This window comes from Plectropomus leopardus, chromosome 4, assembly GCF_026936395.1.
Source record: "Plectropomus leopardus strain MGB_pleo_1.0 chromosome 4, ASM2693639v1, whole genome shotgun sequence".
In the NCBI taxonomy this organism is placed as follows: Eukaryota; Metazoa; Chordata; class Actinopteri; order Perciformes; family Serranidae; genus Plectropomus; species Plectropomus leopardus.
In genome coordinates, this window is record NC_142179.1 from 24,488,310 (window position 1) to 24,512,108 (window position 23,799).

Consider the following 23,799-nt stretch of genomic DNA (forward strand, 5'->3'; position numbering starts at 1 on the left):
TCCTCACCCTTTCATACCAGTAGATGGCAACAGAGAGTCATCCAGAATGTACTGGTGTAACCTTGTACTCATTTTCTTCACAGTTGGAAAAATCCAAAATGATGCTTAACCTAAATAGAGTTTATTTGTTCTGTCAAATGTGGACTCTCTGAACTACAATACTAAATAAGCAGCAGAATTAAGACATCAGATCAAAAGGAATAAAGTATTTCCCCCATGACTCTGCCTTGTTCCGGATCGAGCATGCAGGGGTCCAATTAACTAAACAAATAATTGAACAGAAATAAATGCAACTCTGAAACATCGAGCATGTCCGCAGAGGCACGAGCCAACATAATTAGGAGAGAGAATCTTTGAACATGGAACTTTTCTACAGAACATATTAATTACACTTGTGTTTATGCATATGTATTTGCTGAGTTGAAGAGTTTCCAGTAACTAAGGCTTATGAAACCAACACATCCAAGTTCAACACAGCCTGCCTGGGCTCCTGATGTAAAAAAAAAAAACAAAACAGTTCACTGACCTGGAATAACGCTGCTGCTGAACTCAGATTATGAATATTAAAAAACATATTTTGTTGGTGTTTTTCTTTTTGTTAGTTTTTTGTCTTTTTTACTGAAAACAGCTATGCTTAAAGCTGTAGCTAGCAACTTTAATTAACAAAAAAATGTCACTATATCCACACAGTAGTGCATGCGACGGATGATCTGTGAAAAAAAAATCAGGTTCCCCCTCCCACTCATTGTGCTTCTAATGGCATTTGCTTGGATCCCCTGTGGTTAAAGGAAGAAAACCAATCAGAGCCAAGATGTCTCTAATGCGGCTGTCAATCACTGCTTAAGACCTGTCAAACTTGGCAGTGCTGATCAAATATGATTCAAGATTACGTTACAGCATCAACTATTTCTAGAAAAATATTTTAGTGTACTGTTTAGCTGTAAAACCAAAAAGTTTGCTCTGGCCAATGGATGGTACTGATTTTTCAGTTTGACTGTTGCCAGCATTGTGGACGGGTCACAAACTTTATCATTTTACAACCGAACAGTAGACTTAAAAAGGGTTCCCACACATTTTATGGACAAAATTTCACAACTTTTCAAAGACCTACAATAACATTTCCATTAACATTCATGACCTATGACATGAACAGAGCTGTACACTTCATTAAAAATGTTTATGAGGTCTACATTATTATAGGCGGTCTGTGGACACAGAGCAATAGAGCTTCAAGAGTAACAGGAGTGACAGCCCACTGTTAGGTTGGCCCATTTGTTTGTAAAACATAATGCTCTGTACCTTCAAAATGCTGTGCTCTACTTTCAGAACAGTTCAAACACAACCAAAGTGTGCAATGAATGTGAAAAAAACATCACACATTGATATTATTACAGCTACAGCTACAGAAAAGAAATTTGCGGTTATGTTGCATTGAGGGTTATCCACAAAAAATAACTGCAACAATTTCTTTTCTAACAACAAAATGAAATGACTTTCAAACAAAATGGTTACTTATTCCATGACTTTTCCAGGCCTGGAAAATGAGTTCTTAGAATTGCAAGACTTCGCCAGGTTTTCCATGACAGTGGGGGGCGTGCTTAAATATGTGTCTGAAAAATCTGAGCCAAGAAATAGGCAGTGCAGTAACAGAATCTTGAGTCATATCAGATCAATGCAGCCTAGTTGGACAGTTTGACTGCAGTTCACAAGCAGTGAGTGACATGACTGACGGATTCATTAATGACCTCTGCGCTCTGATTGGTTGTTTCAGTGAGCCGCTGTAAATTCTAGCAAATGCCATTAGAGGAAATAGCCATGAGGGGCATGACTTCTTTAAAAAACTATCCGCCTCAAATAATACTGTGTGTATGCAGTGACCATTTTTAGCAAATATGACAGCAAGTTATCTTCAAAAAAGTTATTAACCATAGCTTAAACACAGGTCCTGAGGAGTTCTTTCTGGCATATTATTTCTCATCTTGGTGTGACGTCAACACTGACATAAAGCGAGGCAGGTAAGATAGAAAGGAATGATTCCCCTGAATGAGGAGGAAATGTAGTGTGTGCAGGAAGAGAGACAGAGATGAATGAGTAATCTAACTGAAAGGTCATATAGTTTCCTTACAGCATCCTTCATGTCTCCCTCCTTCGGTGACAGAGTGACAGCTAGTTCCAGGCTGCCCAGGTTGTGTTCAGGGTACTGTGGGTCTTTCAGGTCCAGAGTCAAATCCAGTGTCCTACAGAGACGCAAAATATCATACTGTAAATGTTTACATAAATGCTGTACATACATATCCAGGCATTCCACATTATGTGCATTGCGCACTCATCCCCACCCTAACATAGCGTAGACACACATTTTTAATCAGTTCAGGTCTGAATAAATGGATGTGGAGAGATAAGCTGCCCAACAAGCTGACCATGACATTCTTCCCTCCTCTCTTCACTCTAGCTGCCATTCTTGCCATTTTCAGTGGGTTGTAATCACCACAAGCAGTCAGTGTAGCTAACAATCTTTAATTATGCAAAAGGGAGGTAAATGGTAATTACCTGCCCTGCTATCCACTTGGCACACTATTTAACAAAAGCAACTGTGAGTTAAAGCTGGTTCAGACCAGTTCTTGACCATTCTGAACAGTTTAAAGTCAAAATCCCCAATCCCCAAAACTCAATTAGGGGAGCACCGACCCCACTTTTTCAGTCCCAATACCAATACATTGGCTTTTGATTATTGGCTTTTACCATGAACCAATACTAGTGTTTAACTAATAGGGTGCATGCCTTACTGTTTGGAAGTGACTGGGATCATTCTTTTACGTGTAGGGGAACATCATGATTAATTTCCACATTGCTAAAACAAAATGTAATAAATAAATACAAATATACACACATATACACAAGACTTCCAAACAGCTGGCATGTTTGTCAGTAGCTACCTCAGCTTTATGGTTTTCCAGTGCACTGCTGACATATGATACAATACACAAACATGCAGTGAGAGGTAAACATTAGGGATGAGCGAGTTCATCATTATCTGTATCTGTACAAACAACTAAATCATCTGCATCTGTAGCCATACTCAGAATGGGCGGGGTTTAAGCTTAAAGTGGTCGGGGTTAAAACCGGAAGTTGGTGGGACCTAGCTGAACATTGCTGTGGTAAACACGAAAGTGATATAGAATGATCAGAATTTGATGTATTTATCAGAAAACTATTTACAGGAGAATCTCATAATCCAGATCATTTTGATCACAAGAGTAATGTTGTGTTCACACTGCCAGCAACAACGCAACAGCGTGGCCAGCTACATTATCAGAGTTGCTGCTTCAGTGTTGCTAAAGCGTTCATTAACTTTTATAGTTACGTCATCACACGCTTGTGTGTCTGCTACTTGCCAATAATTACCCTGCTGAAAAAAGTTAAGGCCAAGTAAACTTATGTTTGTAACGCATCACTCCTGTCAAGAGCGACAAGTGCAGCTTCATTTCAACAGCTTCCATTGAAAAAAATGTGTAGCCTGTTGGTGTGTCGCTCACAGTGTGAAGACTGCAGAAGAGATTAAACTTAGCCCCTCAAATGAGGACTTGTCTTCAGATCAGCCAGAGTGACTGGAAACACCTCCGTGTGTTATACCCTTTTTATATTTATCTTTTAATAAAGATTTTAACTTGAATGTCCTCAATGTCAGTTGTTCTCATTGCTATCAGAAATTGTATCAAATAAGCAAGTTTTTTCAAGGCACTGTATCAAAGTTGGAAGTTCCAGTATCATCAATGCATAACACACTTATCATTTGCTTCAACATCTAATTTGGGGTTTCAAAGTTTTACTGTATTACCATTTGTAAGGCCTCAATATGAAATTTGTTATGCATGATTCCTCTAACCAAAACAACACTTAAAACAACAACAAAAAACAATGAAATCACTCCATCCAGTAACAATGTTAAATCAACTTTTGGGGCCAGAGGATGGCACACATCAAGTTTACAGATAAGACAAAGATTACAGTTCAGGTGAAAGCGTGTTCTTCTCTGTACAATTATAAACCTTCCACTAGAGGGAGACAACAGACTATATTTGATCACAATGACTGCATCAAAAGCAATGAAAAACACTCAAATATGTGTTTGTCTTTGGCCCACCAAACCCCCAACCTCCCAATATTGTGTGTCTCTTGACAAATCATAATCCCTAAACGCGCCCATAAATGGAGGAATGCAGCTTCCAATACATTACCTCAAATACAATCAGTGAAGAAGAAAGTACAGGAGATAGCTTAGTTAATAGCAGGGTAAGATTTTGAAGATGTGTATGGTGTTAGTTTAAAAAAAGAGGGAAATCACAAAAAGAGAGAGAGAGAGAAGACAAAAGAGACCTCTGATGTTCCAGCGACTCCAGGTGGAGGTATGCTGAGCCCATGAAATCATCCTGAAGTCCAAAGTCATAGTCAAAAACCTACAAAGAGACAATTTACAGGAACTGTTAGAGAAACCTCAACACCTCATTGTAACATTATCTGTCCCTGTTTTTTCACATTGATTCTTTATATCTGGCATTAAAAGGAAGCTTGCATTGTTAGTTCATGTTCATTGACATTCAACACTCATCCAATATAAAGTATTTATTTATAATACAGCAGGATGACATTTGAAGTCCAGGATGGATCTGCTGTACCTTGACATATAGTGGGTCCTTCAGGGTTTCCACCAAAAGGCTTACTCTCTCATCCCACACTGGGTTGAGGTTCTTATGGATGGTCTTACTCCTGAACACCTCCTTTCCTGCAATCTTAAACTTGACGTATGGGTCACTGGTCCCTACAGGGAAATACGGAGAAATACTGTTAAGCAATGAGAACCACCAACTCAGTCATCATATTAAACAAGATTCGAAAAAAGAGATACTATTTTTTTTCATAAAAAGGTTTAATGATTGTAATAAAAAGTACACAAAGCATAAGTCTGACCAGCTTATGCACAAAGTTATTCTGTTATTATTATTATAACAACCTCTCTGGTATCCTCGTGAGAAGATCACTCTTATTTTTAATACAGAGACACAAAGACAGCTGTAAATACTGCTCTAAAGGCATAGGGCATATGATCAGGCATGTCATGTGACTCATGCTTTACTGTGGGTCACATGATCACCAGTATTTCAGACTGATGCTGGGTGCTTGGATGCATGCATCCCATACAGTGCCTCTATTTAACCACTAGGTGGTGCCATTGATTTATATTTGTGTTATTCTATAAGGGTGCCAAAGGAGTTTGGTGGGATCACGTAATACTTAAACATGTGGTGATGTGATGTGATGTGATGTGATGTGATGATGTGATGTTTATGTTATGCATTAATAATCATTAGTTGTGTTCATGTCTACAAATATTTCAACCAAAAAAAAAGTGCCCAAACAAGCAATATTTTATCAATCAATGTAAACACACAAATTGTACTTATGCCTTCAATACACAGTGAACTCTTTGAGATACATGAAGCACAAACAGGCTAGAGGGTCTCAGTGTCTAGCCTGAGACCCTCTAGCCTCAGGAATGGTCAATACATAGACCATCTTATTTTTGCATCTTGGTCTCCATGAGGAATGGTCTATGTATTGACCATTCCTCATGGAGACCAAGATGCAAAAATAAGATATGTCCTTTTAAAACTACAGTTTATTACCCTGATACATGGATCAATCCTCCTGTCTGTCTCATTTCTGTTTTATCCTAACATCTAATTCCCAAAGGTCCATAAACAGAATAAAGTCAACTGGATTGTCAGGAAAAGAAGACACAAGACAGAAACACACCATTAAAGCAAAGAACTGGGTCAATTAAAGGAAAATGGAGAGTGTGATGAACAATTAACTAAACATAGCATCCATGACATTCAATCCAGAGAATACATTTTAATATACATCCAGACTGGATTTTCCTTCATCAGACACACAACTTTAGATGTTTACTGCATCTGAATAATAATGACAAGCAACAACACAAACTTAGGGAGACTGGGGAGTATTCACAATGCAGTGTTTGCATTCAGAGTTTGTGTTTGTGCAGGAGATAATCAGGTTTACTGGCTTGGCAGTCTGTTCACATCCAGATTTAGATAAAGCCGCCAAAGGGACCCGATCAGGAACGATCACAGGCAGTTCACATACAGACTGTATGTAATTACTGCAAACATATACAGTGTATGTATATACAGTATATAATGCATGCTTATTATATAGGGCATCTTTCTTTTTTCTTTTGTTTTTACAATAATTTTATGCACACTGCATTTCTCCGTTTACAGTGTAGTGGAGAGAAACTGTATTTGATATTAGTGTGACACTTACTTGTAAGCAAGGTACACAGCATTAAAGGTTTGGCCAAGCAATCTTATAGAACTTGTACTTTTTGCAACTTCCAGCTACCAAAAAAAACCTTATGTAAAATTCTACCATATGCAATTCAAAGACTATTAAACTAATGCAAATGTGAAGAGTAAGCAAATTTTCTCTGAAAACACAGTTTGGTGGATACGTTGCAGGGGAACATAAGCACAAAGCAGACACACTTGATAAAAATGTGTCAATCAAACCAGTAAAATGTTCCTTAGTGTATTATCACACAATTTACAATCAAAGAAAGCAGCAGGAAAGTTGCATTTAGTGCCTAAATTCAGAGATGCTATGCGATTTGCACATTTGCTGAATGAAGCTAACTGTTCAACTGCACTACACCACGATTCAACACTGACACTCTCAGTTCATATGACTACAAAGGCAAAATGCATCCTTCCTTTCAAAAACTACAAATACAACTACATGCTCTCTCTTTACCTCCACCATCCTTCCCTCCATCTTTGGCGCACAAGACTCACAGTGCCTTTTATCTCATTCTCCTTACCATCACCCTTCCCATTGTTTAGAACTGTGAGGATGCTGAGCAGCATCTTCCAGTGAAATGCTTCCCTGGACTTATCTATTTGTTTTTGCTGAATGTGTCTCAAATCAGTGTCATGTTATCATCCACTGTGACCAAAGTGATTACCAGGCAAATCGCAATGGAGATAAGGGACAATATCAGACAATTCTCACTCTGTGCGATTCTGTGCGATCGCTCTGTGTCATTTATCCTCTCTGCCAGTAACTACTGGATAAAGCAGGAATGTAAATAAAAATACAGAATCTACTGTGTAGTGCACTATACACATACATACACACACACACACACACATCATGCACTACACAGTGGATTATATATATATACATATATATATACATATATATATATATATATATATATATATATATATATATATATATATATATATATATATATATATATATGATTTAGTCATTACAAGAGATGAGAGTAAAAACATGGTTGTGATGATTAAAAATAGGTAATTATACAGACAATTATATAACATTGTACTGTGTGTAGTTTTCAAATGCACAGTACACTCAATTATTACAGGCCATTTGAGTCTGTTATTAATAACATTAAACATAAAGCAAAGGCATTATCAGCTTTGTTTGAGTAAAAACTGCTGACATTACTCTCAGCTGCCAGAGAGCTTTGATGTGAGTGCGAAAAAATATGCATGAACACCGGCCTGCTGGGAAAAAATGTCCACTTCTTCACATTTACACACCCTCATGTACACCAGCATAGATGCTCGAAGCACTCACACACATATAAACCTTTTTTATACACTGCTGCCACTGACACATTACTGCAGGAGAGCAGCAGCAAGAGGGCACATGTGACAGGATCAGAAAAAGGTGAAAAGAGTTACAGAGAGAAACCGTGTAGCATAACTGACAGTAAATACAAAAGGCAAAGCAGAACTCTGCAAATACAAGCATTAAACTAATAAAAATGAATCTTTTTTTCATGTAAAGGAAGTAGAACACACTTCATCATGTCCATAATGCGATACATCATGAACTTTCGAAAACAGGATTTAAGAGAAATGGACCCATGATACCAAATCATGGAGGCAAAAGCCAATTATCTCTAAAAAGGCAGCAACTCTCTTTCCCACTCTATCTGTCTCTGTTTCTGTGTCACACCAGGTCGATATTCTCCAGACACACATCACTGCCTCCAAGACTCTGCATCCTACAGTGCCAGCTTTATGGTGCCATAAACACACGCAGGCAGAGAAGTATGAAATCGAGAAGGCTGGAGGTGTATGTGGGTGGTGGATGAATATGAGTGAGCGTGGGTACAGCATAGAGGAGTGAACGCAGAGGTGCTTTCTTGGAAATCAACCACCATACATGACCTTTATATCATATATGTTTTAAAATATTTCCCACAGCTGGGTAAAGTTCATAAAGAAAGGAAGTGATTGTATGTCTTAAATAGGAGTTGGTGGGTGGACGGGTCAATGAACAAGAAATCAATAAGATTCAGAATGAATGAATAATGGTTGATGGAAATGCCTGAAACCAGTTGGTGTTAAAGACCCTAACTGATGGATTGCTGCACCCAGGATGTTGTCCAACTTGCAGGCAGAAGGCTGTGAAATGGAAGTGCTAGGTAAAGAGAGACTGGGTATAAAGAGTCAATGTGTCACACACTGATGAACTGGCAAAGGTAGGCAGGAGCCATGGAGAGCACAAAGTGATTTTCTGTCTTTCTACAGTTCAGCAACATAACTGGTGAGGCGTGTAAGCTAAATGTATGAGGTAAAATCCGATCCACAAAAGATTTGTAAAGTTTGGTGGTAGGCGTTAGAAGATCCAACTTTAACTTTAAAAGCAAACAGCAGAAGTTTGATGTTTGACAGGGAAAACATCAAAGGTTGAAATTAGTAGCAGGCCAAAACACCCCAAAAATGCCAGGGCAGGAAACAATTTAATGAACTCCAACAGAATACAACTCATCTTCTAGCAGACTTACAATAAAAATGTTTTATTGGTCAGACATTATACACATAAGCTTACTTTTGACGAAGGGGGGAAAGGTCAAGAAGTAGTAGGGGAGACACGCATGTTTTCTCTGGCCATGTAAATGTCATCATGAAATCATCATGTCAGCATTTGGCCAATGCAGTAGTAAATATCCCTGAGAAACATCAACAGGACTCATCCATACTGCAGCAGAAAAAAAACACTTTCACACAGTCAAAATTGCATCCAGTGGCTCATTTCCGACGTGTTACATTTGACGTGTTACTTAATTTGTATATAATATGTAATTTAAAGTTTAGAACTTGTACGTCAAACTTGCAAATATAAATCGACTGTGTGGCTATAGCAGAGACTCTAAAGCTAGTGACTTGGGGTTTTGCTTCTTTTTTCAATCCCATGATGTCATTCCTTAAATTTTAAATCAGATTAGGGTTACAAAGTATTTTCACAAAATGTGATATCAGGTTTTAGTAGTGGGGCTGTTGTTCTTGATTTACTACTACCTGTTGTTGCACTCTCAGGTGTCTGGCAGAGTAGCCTGGCTTACTGGCAGACAGACACTGAGAAGTGTCCATGACCATGTGTCTATCAGCGACTCACCCTGTGTTAAACTTGTTTTTCTCAAACGCAACCACTAAACAAAGAAACCAAAAACAGAAAAAAATCTTAAAGAATTGGAGACATAGGCGACCGTGTTTAACAAGAGCAAAACGATATCAAAACATCTGTTTACAGACTCTCACACAGCTTGTGCAGTATAATCCAAGTCTCATTTGTACAGTCGTCTTTTCAAGACTTCCCAAACAGATAGCACTTTCGGATGGGTAACTGAAATTTTAACCTTGTGCTCACTTCAATATCAGACTCCTCTGACAAAAACAGTTTTACCTTGCTGAACTGGATAAATAAAACTGGAGGCATGGGAGAAAAAAAACAAAGTTTTTTCACACAAGTAAAACAGGGTAAAGTCATTGGTCTAAAAATAATTATATGGGGGCGGATCCTTCTCTGGAGTAACCTCCTGGGTACATGGACTTGTGGGTGAGTGGGCAAGTGAACATGTGAGGACAAATTGTCAAGGACAAAAAGGGATACTGAGTGGTTTATACCAAGGTGTTAATCTATTCATCTTTTATCATGCAATTAAAACTAACCACCAAACACTTTCATAGGAGCTTGGAGGAGAAATAAATTTGTTTGTAAGAGGACCCAGTGGCGCACTCAGTAGGTAATTTTGCCTTGGGTGTGGCACAAAGGCAGATCTAAAAGCCCCTGATGGACTTGTATTTGATAGCTGCTCTCTGTCTTCCTCTTAAGCAGTTGAAAAGATAATCCACCACACATATATCTCCTCTGAACACCTAATGGACAGCGGCCTTTAAAATACTTCTCAGTGTCTGTCTGCCAGTCAGCCAGGCTATGTTGCCAGACACCTGAGAGTGCAACAACAGTAGGCTTAAAAGCATAATCAAATCAAATGTAAACAACAGCCCAAACACCGAAACCCTCTACCAAGTTTTGAACTGTCATTTAATACGAGTGACATCACAGGATCCCCGATTCAAGGATTAACGTGATCACATGTTAATCCTTGGGTATTTAAACAAACAAACAAACAATTAAGTATATTATGAAAGATTTCCCTAAAAACAATGTATAGACTGTAAAGTAACCCTTGTTGATCATCACACATGACCCACTAGGAAAGTGTGGCAGTGTATGTATTTGCAGAGATGTCGCCTCCGCCGTTATTTCCTATTTTCAAACAAACACAGACATTTGTCCTATTTATAACATACCAGCCGTTACAGATGGGAGGTAGTGCGTATTCATACACTATACGCTCACACTCGGGGGATATGCATGAGTAAAAGCCAACAAGTCGTATTTGTTATACTGAGCTGTTTTCTTACAATGTTTGTTTTTGATCTCCACCTGCTTATTTTAACACAATCCAGTTGTGCCATTTATTCGCCAAGTTTGGTATGATCTTTCAAAAAAGCATCTTCTGATGTCAATCTAACTCGTGAGCTTTGTTGCATTTGTGAAATAAACTTCTTTTCTCCAGTTTCTGCCTAGTCTTTTCCTCTTTCGTACAACAACGATCTTTCCTTCCCCTACTCACTGCATCCTTTTCTCTCTTTTGCTCCCCTCCAGCTGCCTAAATTAAATTACATCATCACACTAACTTCCAGTTGATTTCTTTGCTGTCATAGGTACTTAGTGAAAGTTATAGCATTGGCATATTCTCACCATATCATCTGACAGCCTGCTCAGTCTTCAGGAAGCACGATTTGCCTCTTGGTAAAATGAAAATAAGATTTGCAACGTCAACATGGCAAAAATGATGGAGCATCTAGTGACAGTATATGAGGCTGATTCATCTTGCTGCTTTTGGTATGCAGAGAAAATGGAACTGAAAGACCGAGTGACACAAAGATTGAGATTGAGAGATTGTTTGATGACCAACACCAGACAAATATTTCTTAATCATATACAATGCTGTGTCTCCAACCACTGTAAATGGGCCATCTGTAGCATTTCAACAAACTCCACATTAAAGGTATACTAAATAACAAAAGCAAAATATAAATCTGTTGCATAGTATGTAGTATAGTATAAAATAATGCACTGGGACTTTGTTTCTTTATTCAGGAAAATTTCCTCATTGAAGTCCAAAGATGAACCTTTCAAAGACTTCTGGGCTTTTAATGAGTAAGTGAGCTAAAGTTGTGATCTATCAGTAAAGGGGCGGACTGAAAACACAGAAAAATTCATCAAGCTTAATGCACTGGTTTGTAAATTATGGTACCTGTACCACTGTGGTATGCAAGCTCCTTCTGCATGTGAAAGGAGGAACCTGGAAACATTTTTTTTTTTTTAAATAGAAGCAATTAAATATACAGAATTCAAACATTGCAACATTTAGAATGAAAATACTTCAACTATGAGATCCCTGAAATGTACTTTAAAATATTATATTTTGCCTGTCCTGCAATTTTTTTTTTTGATATATGCCACTGCATACATCATATTCAAAAACATCCATTATTATTTACCAAACTGTGATAGCAAAATAGTAACCCAAGGTCAAATGAATGACATAAAAACACTACAGTAGTGGCTGGAAACTGGAACTATCAGGAAGAGAAGTGCAGGTCAGGAGGAGATTGTTTTGAGCAGCCCTTCTGAAAGTGAAGTGGACAACAACCAAGCGAGCGCCAAATGAAGTCTCCACAGCACCTGATGAAGGGCTGGTCCTTGCAGCATATGATGTTGTGCAGAAAAATTTGAGTACCAGTTCTAGTGCTACTCCTTTGAGTGTGATGGTGGCTGACAACGGCCAACAAATACATTTCTGATTAGGAATAAACCTGCCCTCTGCATGAAATATCCATAGCTGAATAGAGTAGGCATATACTACTGTACTTTAATGTCTGTCACAGTGATCGTTCTTGGACAGCCTAATATTTCATAGGGTGGTATGCGGGGTAAAAAGTTTGAGAGCCCCCGGTCTAAATGCTTTCATTTAAACGCCTGTGCTGTTCTGGGAGTAAGCAGAAGCTCAAGGGCCTGCAAGTATGCCTCCAAATGCTCCAGACAAACCCCAGAGCAATAACTGAGAATTGATTTATTTCACACATACGATGAAGAAGTCCTGAGAGGAGAGGAAGAACTTTGTGGCTGCGTATGAGTTGATGTAATCAATGTGTGAGCCATTTATTGCACACAGATGCACTTGTGCACAAAGAAGTGGAAACTCCAGTGACACAAGCACCATCACTCTTCCTCTCTCACTTTTCAGCACAAAATCACTATCTCTGTAGCACAAGACAACGCACTTGCTCACTTGCTCATCAGCACCTCAGTCACACAAACAAACATATATCCAACACACACATGCTCTGCCACATATCTGCCCTGTTCATTGTTCTAAGAGGTAGCAGGGCGAACAGACAGTAATGTCAGACATGAGGCCTCGACCTTACATAAAAAAAATCTGGAGAAACAAAGGATTACTCCTGTCTGTCTGAGACAGTGGGAGGGAGAGCAGACAGTTCTGATATATGAATGTGGGGAGGAGAGACTTCTGCGGCGGTTGAAATGGCATAATATAAAGAAAAGATCATGTTCAAACTATACACCAGTTAACACGCCATCATGGTCAAGGCCTTTTAATAAACTAATGAAAAGTGCTTGTTAATGACTGCAGGGTGAAGGATAATAATGATTATAGTAGGTTGTGATTAGCTGCACAGTTCTAAAATGAAAAGCTCTTTTCTGTCACATGGCATCACACTGACGAGTGGGACAATTAATTATGCAGCATCCCCGTTTTCATCATTAATCTGTAGATACTCATTACCCATTCATGATCAATAGCTTTCTGTGTCAGCACAAGGAAGACAAACGGTCCTGAATTATTAACTGATAATATATGAGCAGGTAATTACATTTCTACAGAGGACAGTGTGATATCATGTTCTAAAAATAAGTATTAAACTCCATGAGAAGAAAAATGAACTCACTGCTTTGGATATTAAAGTAGGCTACTGCTATAAAACATGCACATGGTGGTATATTTGTCCCTTTAAATGCCTAATAGAATTAAAATAAACAAAAACAAACTTTTTTAATCTTTCTCACAACATGCATCTCAAAGGCATTAAAAAGAAGTGGGTAAAAAAATAGCAGGGGTAGCTTTCCGCACACTCACAACATTATAGCATTAGATGAAAACAGTATAATGTTTTATTAGTGAAGTATGGAAAATATGGAGTAAAGCACTATGAATCTGAGACTTACTGATAACATTTTAAGTATTAAAATACAATGAATATGGATGACAAACCGCATGCTGATAGCATTAGAAAGCCATTAATAATGTATAATGTCAGTATGAAATCTCTGCTGTTTCAGTCCTCCCCCCATAAAAACAGCTGTATTATTTTCAAAAATGACAAAATAAAGATGAATTTATGAGGGGAGACTGAAACAATATGACAAAATATACAGTATGTGGCAGAAGATTCTGTTTTTTAGAGATGTCCACAGATTGTGTGACAGCTCCACTTAAATTTTCCAGAGATTTATATTTTACATCTACACCGTCATTTTGAACTGCACTTGCTAAATTTGCCAGGAACAAACATGCTAAAAAACTGCAGGGACTCGTGGCATGACGCCTTTCCTGAGAAAAAAAAAGCGTGCACAAAAATCAAACAAATCATTAAACTTGTATGAAATCTATGATCGGGGTAGAGCAAACACCTCCACAGGTAAGTTTGCTGGCGAAAATTCTGGGCAATATATTAAATGTCTGATGCACTTACTCTTTATGCATGACACCTTTGCAGTAAAAGCAGAAGATCAAATTTACAGAGCTTTTTCAGACACTTTGGCATGTCATTACAGGAAAATCAAAGGGGCACTTGATGCAATGACTACAATACATTTAGATGCTCAAGTCAATTTCAATCAATCTGAATGCTTATTGTAATGATATGCTCTGAATGGAAATGAACTAGCACTGTACCAATCTCAGACCTATGTCAGTCAAATCTGATTTGGCTGTTCAATGCAAATAATCAACATTTTGTTCCTCTTTTGCTATAAGAGTTTGAGGGTTTGAACAGGGCTCGTCGAAGCATTCAGGGTGACAGTGACGTTCATGTAAATAATAAGAATATAGTAAATAAGCCTAGTTGGCCCTCCAAGCCAATGTGTACCAACCCCATTAATGATGGAGTACACTACATATCAAACAAATGCCAGAGGATATATGGTATTATGTTGTTGTGAGCTGTAAATTCGCTACTTCTAAGAGGAAGGCATAAGATCGCCAAGCATAATCTGGCAAAAGCTGTCTTCCTCTAGACAGCTCCCTCCGTCTTACTCAGTCTCACCCTGGGTCTGGGTCCACAGCTGCCTGTACTGGAGAGCAGTATGAAAGTGAAGAGTGCTTACTCTGTAGCTACAGTGAACATCCCCTGCAGGACACTGACAGCCATATATATATATATATATATATATATATATATATATATATATATATATATATATATATATATATAAAGGACTGCTTTACTTTAAGGAAGCTCAGTCCAAGGGATCTCTGATTGATGATTATTTAAATCTTTGACTTTCTGGTGGCAGTCCTAAAATACTAAAATGTATTACTGTGATATTATGAGTTTGACCATGCTTTCCCTGAAATGTCAAGCCTGCCCTGAAAACGTCTATTAAAAAACAATAACAATTCTGTGAAAGAAAGAAATTTTTAATTCTAGGATAACAAGTATTAAACCCTTAGCAGTAGAGATGAGTGAAGACCTGCTTCATCCAATTGACAGTCAGTAATTGATCAAAGTAAGACTGATCTAATAATACCTCAGAAACCTTTAAATTACACCCTGGGACATAAAAGACATCGCAGAACTTGTCTCACTGTGAAAATGAAAGAAAAATTAAGCTTAAACCATTACTAATAAGACGAATTGTCTGTGTTTTCCAATACCCATACTACCATAGTATTTAGTATGGGTTAGAAAAAGATTAAGTATGTCCCAATGCATATTATGTCAAATGCAGTGTGTACCACGATGTCCTGCTGCATCCAGTCACATATCCATTTAAACTAGCCAGCATGCTTTTCCGGCTATTCTGACCCACAATCCTTTGCGCAGCAGAAGATACGTCTCATCAACTGAGCTGCGAACAGATGACAGCTTGACAGCTCCTTGACAGTTGATTGACAGCTGTCAAAAGCTGCAATGATGGATGACAGCGCATTTAAGTGACTGATGAGCAGTCAAATAGAAATAATAGGAATATTAATTGTTTACATGAACAAAATAATCATAAAGAGTATGGACAACAAAAGGCCATAACTGTGAAAATAACCATGACAGAATAATGAATAGCCTGTGTAATTTTGCTGTCATGAGTATAATGTGTTAGAATTTCCAATGTATGCAGTAATAACTTAAAAGTTTAAACTACATACATTGCAAAGTAACAACAGCAGAGCTCTCTGGGTCGACCTCCGTCTGTGGCATACTCAGCGAATGGCATTTTGTTTTATCTCAGAGTTAACTCATGTAGAAATAAGAGGTTGAAAGTTCAGGGCACAAAGTCATGAGAAAGTACTACGTCCCAACTGTGTGCATACTGCATGCAACAGTACGTACTTTGTAAGTGCAGCTGCAGCACCTACTAAAAGCAAAAAGAAAAAGTCTGCGAGTCAGAACACACCCTGTATTTCACTATAAGATAATAAATGTGGCACCAGAATCAGAGTCAGAATTTGGTTTTATTGCCAAGTACATAGACATATACAAGAAATTTGACTCTGTGTTCTAGTGCAAAACAATTAACATAAAGCTAGAATAAAAACTGTTAATTTACATAGTATAAGACATAAGATAAAAATAAAGAAGCCATTTAAAAATATAAAATGAAAACATAGACTATAAAGAACAGAAAATGTATGTACAAAAGGGGCAACGGAGGGATCGTTCCATACTATTGACCTCAGTATTAACCTTAGAACCAAGCGGTCACTCTGAACTTTTCCCTTCTGGCACTCACTGCTTCACTGATATAGAGTGCAGGAGTTGGCCTACATATTGCCTGTCAAAAAAGCTCCTATTAAGAACTGCACCATGAAGGAGGTTCACTGATGCTTGTCATGAGATGTGAGAACAGGAGAGGAGAAAAATGTAGTAAAGCTGCCCATAAAACTGACAGTCATGCTCGAGCTGCAAACCCCAAACAGCCTCATGCTCAGTGGACGCTGTGTGTGGCTGTAAAAAGTGAGTGTGTTTATGTGTGTGTGAGCGGCTGGCCTATGTGTAATGTCAGGACTGACGGATGGTTGCAGCTCTGGGGTTTCCCATTACCCAGAATGCAATCTGCTCAAGAGAACGTATTGGCTGGAAAAGGCTGCAAAGACCAGAGACTCCATCATGGGATGCTGACAGATGGATTGAGAGTCTGCTTCACTGCAGTTACACACAATCACACATGCACGCCTCTGCCTCTTGCTGCTTTATGCTGAGAGGAGTTTACTTTGCTGTCCTCTACTGATATTTACCCAGAACGAACCTTCATTAATGTGCAACAGCATGCTGCAACAACATACTGCAATTAAAATGCGAGTGCGTGTGAGATACCATAACAGTAACATCTCTTGTTTAATGCTGCTGAGCTGAATGAGCAGAAAAACAAAGCAGAGAACTGCACAGGATGTGGGATAAGAGCATGGGAGGTGAGAAAGCAATGAAGGGGGCTTGAAATAAAACAAGAGACAACATGCCGACTGTGGTGTCAAGCTCTGGCTCTCTAGCCGTTTTCCCATCTTAAGAAACTGTTGTGCAGCAGACAAGATAATTAGACTCGCTGTGGACTGGTTTAAGCTGTGCTTCGAGATCTAATCACTGTAAATCTCCACATGTGTATTACTCCTTTATGCACACGCACAGCACATACGTACTTGCTAATGAACACTAAATATGTCAGCACACACAACCATCTGGTTAGTCATGACTTAGTCTCAGCAGGATGTTATCACTGCAGTTTTTAGGGGTGTGTTAAGGACAAGGAATGCAAATAAATCCATACTGGTTGCACTAGTTTATAAACAAATTAGATTTAGGCTTAATTTAATTATTCAAAAAATTACATTATATATCAGGTTTGCACAAATATATGAGGTGGGGCTTAAAGTCTGAATGTCCAACACAGCCACTTCTACACCTATACACCTAATTACTGTTAAGAATCTCTGATTGATCTATGTTCCTTTTCTAAAACTAATCGGTGCATGATTAAGATGTTGTACATTTACAACACAATGGCATGTGACGCTACAAGAAGGTAATCTTTTAACAAAGAATTATGATTTATAATGGCAAAGCAAAAAGTCTGTCTCAGCAGACAAAAGATAATTTGCAGTTTATGTGAATGCTAATTTTCCTCTTTTTGATAGTATCTGCAGATTGACACTTCAAACCACTTTCCATTGGAAACAATTTTCCAATACAAGCAATCTGATATTCTGCATTTAACTAAGCTATGCCTAAAATGCAGCACAGTAAATCCTGTGTATTACAACCTGCACCTCTTTCATTTGCATAATCCTTCATTACATGCAAACCAGGAGTAGAGCAGCAGGAATGGTTCTGCTGCTGATAATTGGCATTAGGAGTCCACTTCCAATTTCAGAGCCCGAGCGAGATGGATATCAGCCCAAGGAATCATTCAACCATCAGCTTTTAACACATTTTGAAACTATAATAATATGGTTTCTCTGAAAAGTGCAAACACTTAACTCAAACTCCAAAGAGACATATCATACAAAAATATGCAGATTAAATCACAACTGCAAATCCATACAAAAGCACTCACACACAGTGTTCAGTGTGTTGTTTAACACTGAACAATTCCATCTTCACCAGTCTCTAGCGTCAAAGACTGATTGACGATTATATAGCAGCTCATTCAACATCATTGCATACTCTTAGAGATTTTAAACTACGTCTAAGCTATTAGATTTCACTGATTACACTGTCCCACTACTGTATTGTCGAAAAATTTCCACTTTAAAGCAGACAACAACTTTGTGATTTTATCCTCAGTCAATGCTGGAAATGCTCTTTTGATTTTGGATTAGCACCAGTGAAGGCCATGAACACATATTAGCAGACAGCAGCAAGTCTCCACAATGACCAAAGGCTGTTTTTTTTTGTTAATAAGCTTTAAAATATTCTCGATGTTCCTATGTTTGTGGGCCTGTCAGCATTCATGATTACTTCAAATAGGTTTTTGAATAAAGTGTTCCAAGGAATTACGCTTCTCTGTAGGCCGTCGTGTAGGTTAGCAACACCCTGGTTCCCTCAACAAAAAGCCAATGGGATTTTTCCATTGGCTTTTGGATTATTGCAGAAAATAAACTCTGTGGCAAGCAAATGTTTATGACACTTAAATGTTGTGTTCAACAAGATAATCTAAACAAATGAACACCTCTTTTATGACATTTGAAGCACAAATGTAATTGCCAGAAGTAAAAGGATAACATTAGGCTATAACCAAATTACACTACGGTTGCATAACTTAACATCCCAACCACATTGAGGCTGTAAAGGTGTGTTCAGCATGACTCAGCACGATGACTCTCTTTAGTCTCATTTAGTTACTTATTAGCAAGTGCCTTTAAAGACAAATAAAAGTTTCAAAATTCACAAGTAGGGTATAATGTATTTTATGTCGTAGAACAAAACATGAGAGCCTCTTAAGCTTGTGTTAACTACTGACCTTATTCAGGCATCTAACCAAAAATCAATTTAAAATAAACATAGAATTTGAGACGAGGGCATTGGGTGTATCAAAATGCTAACTCATGTTTTTTTTTTTAGGACTCATTCCTCTGACACTCTATTGTACTGCATTAACAAGCTGTTTTCTCTAAAAGTGAACACTTAGGTCAAAAGACAACAAAATATAAAAGGGGTTTGCATTCCCTACATCATTTTCACACAAATACAAACACAACTAAGGTATGCAAGACGGGAGGTGAGACTGTCATGTTTAGGGCTATAGATAACTGGAACCTTGTTGCACCTCGCCCAAAAGGAACTAGTGTAGGAGAGAGACAGAGGGCCATGTGTTTTCATCTAAGGTCACCTTCAGAGCTGCAAAGCGTCCCATTGGTAGCTCATCCTATAAGACAGCTAAGTCAGGGTTAGAGCCCCGGGGACACAACAGGGCCTTACAGGATAAGTGAAAATGAAAATCAAAGCAAGGTTATTTTACAAGTAGAATTTGCTGGGCTCAATAAACAAGAAAAGAAAAAGCAGTGTCTATCTACTTCCTATTCACTGTTTTTAATGTCTCTTCTCCTGAAATTCAATACAGTATCATCAGAGGCAGGTGTAAGTGAGGAAGGATTAGACGGGAAACCACATAATCAAAGTAGATATTTCCGTATAAGCTGTACCTTGTTAAAATAACAGTGAAACAAATCTATCTTCTTCATACATCCATAACCAGTGCTTATTTTTGTCATCTTCTCATAATGTTAAACCATGTCAAGTGTTTGCTGTTTTTCCTGGCGACAAATTGTGAAATGGGCTGTGCAAGCTGAAGAGAGACTGATGACAATGCCAGCAAGTGATTGTGGTAGCAAGCTCCCAAATGTCTTTTGTTTATTTAACACCAGACAAGTGAGGGAGTGATATCGACTTACTCCAATCAAGCAGTCTTCTGCAGATGAGGGAAATCCTCCCGTAGAGATCTGTGTACTGTGATGGCTCAGCCAAATAACAACTAACTTCTGAGCACCGTGTGTCCACAAATAGAGAATAATGCCAATATTGTCAATGGCTACCTGAATATAGATGCAGACACAACCTACACATGTAAAGTCACACGTACTTTGAGTGTAAACAGTAAAACGAGCACTACAACAATTTCAACTTTCTCTGAGTGATGACATGTAAAATGCTAAGAATAATATAGAAGCAAGTGAATCTGCAAAATGTCACAACTGTCATCAGTGTTCTTAGTCAGGAAAAACTACAGCTGGGTAAAATAAATAATACAGTATAATACCATCATAATGTGACACATAGATATTTGTATAATGATACGTTGGTCTTCCATCATGTCATGTCAACGCCCGCACTGAGTCCCATGTCTGCCCTCTGTCCTAAGCAGTGAACACTCACAGACTTAAGATGACAGCACCAGCATGGTCAGCGGAAATTCATGAGTGCAAGAGGGTGCAACAGCTCAAAATGCTTTACGAGGAACAAGACTGCAGCTCTCGACAACTACAGCCAAGGCTTTTCTATGACCAGTAAAGAGAGGCTTATAATTCATGTTGTTTTAGCCTGTTCAAGTGCTTAAGATTTAAATGAATTCAAAGTCAAATATGTCATGATGTTTGATTAAATCAGATGAAATCATATTTGGAAATTGTCATTGTATCATGTCGTCATAGCACAGCAACTACATAACAGTGCTTGCAGGTTGGCTGCTGTAGGCACGAGATTAAACGTTAATGTATTTTTTCACTTTGTCAGTCAGGCAGGTGGGTCAGCAATCTACTTTTCAATATTTACTTCACACTAAGACCCCTAAGACTTAAGTTAATTGTCATGTTTAATCTTTGAGTAAATTAAAAAACTACCCCACTTTTATCAGACCTACTCAACCTTGGGACATACCAAGCAATATTTAGTTGGAGTTTCGCTCACATCCTTTAATGCCACCAAACTGAACTTCTCTTTCCAAAACAAATTAAATGCTCACTTGCTCTTCAGCTCATATAAAAAAAGAAAGATGGCTTACTCCTTGGCTAGTTTTCCATCATCAGCTATGAAAAAACAATGTGTGAAGTTCTTTTTTATCACTTGCCCGATGGGAAGTGAGTTGCTAGATTTTTTAACTTGCTCCAGGCAATCTTTATTGTCGAGCCCTCATATACATGAAAACTTGTTTTTTCTAGTGCTTTGTGGTTAGAGGAAGTAAAGGGCTCCGAAAAGTCTGAGACAAACAACACAGAGCCTTCGTGGTTCAACATGAAATGCTTATTCTGTTATTTCTTTCTAACAAAAGAGCTAAAATATTCTCCTTTTCAGCAAAGTTCCTGCTTTCAGCATATTATGTATCCCAAAACATAACATGACATGGGAAAGGTTGGTTGCTGTAAGGGCAATATGAAAAGAAACCCCGCTACAGATGAAAGGTGATGTTTGATATTTAAGCGGTAAAGATAATAAATTATGTCCTTTAAATGTCTGTTCATTTTACAATACTGCTGCATTTTTTGCCAGGCTGTAGTTGAAAAAACTCCCATTTTATTATTCTAATGAAAAACAACTTGTATAAAACGTACGTACTGATCCTCCAGTGGGCGTGTTATTTGTTTGCACTTTCACAAGAGTCCCTACTCTCCATCCCTCAAAGTGAGGAAATGTTGTTATAGCAACAGATCCTTTAATTGGCCGTGAGGGTTCCTGCATTTCAGCTGTTGTTGATCCCTTGCCCTTGTTTTCTTGCTCGGGTACAAAAAGGTCCCCTTTTTTCCTTGAAACTTCACAGAAGGGACAGATCAATGCAAGACTGAACTAATGTAAAATCAGATGCCCCTTGTCACCAAAGTGCGCCCCCCCCCCCTTCTTCTTTTGTGTCTGGCTAGTCAACCTTGTCTTTGGATGCGCACATCACTTTGATGCATGGATCAGAGCTGCAGTATCAAACGTGTGCTAGCTGTGTGCTACTGTTAGCTTATTCCAAGTCAAGTCTATCTAAAAGTGCAGTTGAAATATTCAAGAACGTTAGGATTCAGAGACTCATATTGCACATAGAGTGAAAATCAGACATCAGCCACTTGGTTTGATGCCACACTAGTTTAGGAAAAAATGTAATGAGGTGATTAGTATGCCTGTCCTCAAGTTGAGGTGTTGCCTTCAGCTCATTTCATTTTAGTGTCAGTCTCAGTGGGTATGAAAATCAGAAATGCCATAATGCAGCAGAGCTATTTCTGAGAAGATGCATTCCTGAAAATGTTTAGTAGACAAAACTGAAAACAATCTGTGTCATTTATAATTCATGTCGAGGATTTTAGTGAATCAACAGGTACCAGCACTAAATTGCTACTCCCGGAAAACTATATTTGACAATCCAGCTTATCTCCAGTCTACATACCTGACAATGGAGCCTAGACTGATTGGCTGATGGAAAATCCCAACAATCTCATGTCTGTCCTCTGTGGTTTATCATTCACCTGCTGTACTTCAAAAACAACATGTGATTGTCCTGACAGCACAGCATGTCAAGATCTGTCATCAACTGCTGCATATATTAATATTTAGAAGCCCTCTCTGAACACTTTGTGACAAAACATGTGTTACAGCACTGATTGTTATTAGGACATTATTGCTCATTAAATTCAATCCACGATATTTCTCTGTTATTTGACCGTGTCTCCCTCTTCCTATAATGAGCTGTCTTAATGTACTCAGCACAGGACAGGTGAGCTCTGCACCTTCCTGCTCATTATCCAGCGGACAGGTAGTCAGGCAAAATGTTCGGGAGGGAGAAGCTTATTCAGAGCTGTCGTCATGGTGACTGCTACAACCATTAATGAGAACCCTGCATCCATCACTATCCAAACCACTGTCTGAGAGAGTTTATGAGGAAATCTCTGGCCTGGCTTGTTATTGCTGGCTGGCCTTTCCACTGTGCAAGCCTTAACTGTCTTAGAAACAACATAAAGGCTGTTCAGACAGCTTCGACAGTGGGCAGAAAGCTATCTTGCAGTTAACAATCATTCAGCATCACAATCATTCCAGATAAGCCTTAAAAATACTGTTTAGCAGAGTGGTTTAATAGGAGATAATATCTTTTATACTGGTGCAAACAGCATATAAACTCTATTTCTTCCCACAGTGGGTGAAATAGGTAAATGCAATGACCTGAACAACTCAAGATAATGCCACAAAAACATTCCTGCTCCAGCTCCACAGCCTCCTTTTAGCCATTATGAAGTGGCACTCAGCCTTCTTTTGACTCTCTGACTTTGGTTCTGTAAAGTTACTGAATCAAATCTTTATCACAAAATGCAGAAACGTGAGAATATTGGTAGCATAAAATAATAAACAGTACTGTGCAGTTGTTACTTAATCTAAAAAGCTTTGGTCACACTGAGGTAGTGCAGTGAAAGACTCCCTAAATGATTTAGTCATATTTCAAAAAAGTAACCAGGAAATCATACTATACTCACACTGACAATGTCACAAGGTTCTAGTTTAAGCCACAGCTGACTCTTTTCTTGCCTAGATGCACATAAAATGTCTTGCATCATTCCTAGTAATA

General features: G+C 38.4%; 1 protein-coding gene across 8 annotated transcripts in view; it reads right to left on the bottom strand.

Annotated features, from left to right (window-relative positions):
- mctp1a (multiple C2 domains, transmembrane 1a) overlaps positions 1–23,799 on the bottom strand; it is a 162,823-nt gene that overhangs the window by 81,480 nt on the left and 57,544 nt on the right. For all 8 annotated transcript variants that reach the window (XR_015776463.1, XM_088076899.1, XM_088076897.1 and 5 more), the window contains exons 3-5: positions 4,677–4,819; positions 4,378–4,457; positions 2,126–2,237 (exon numbers count right to left, since the gene is read on the bottom strand). Coding sequence is in view for 7 of the 8 variants with exons in the window: in XM_088076899.1 (XP_087933025.1) it covers positions 2,126–2,237; positions 4,378–4,457; positions 4,677–4,819 (335 nt within the window). In the remaining variant the exon portion in view is untranslated. The remainder of the gene's footprint in view (positions 1–2,125; positions 2,238–4,377; positions 4,458–4,676; positions 4,820–23,799) is intronic.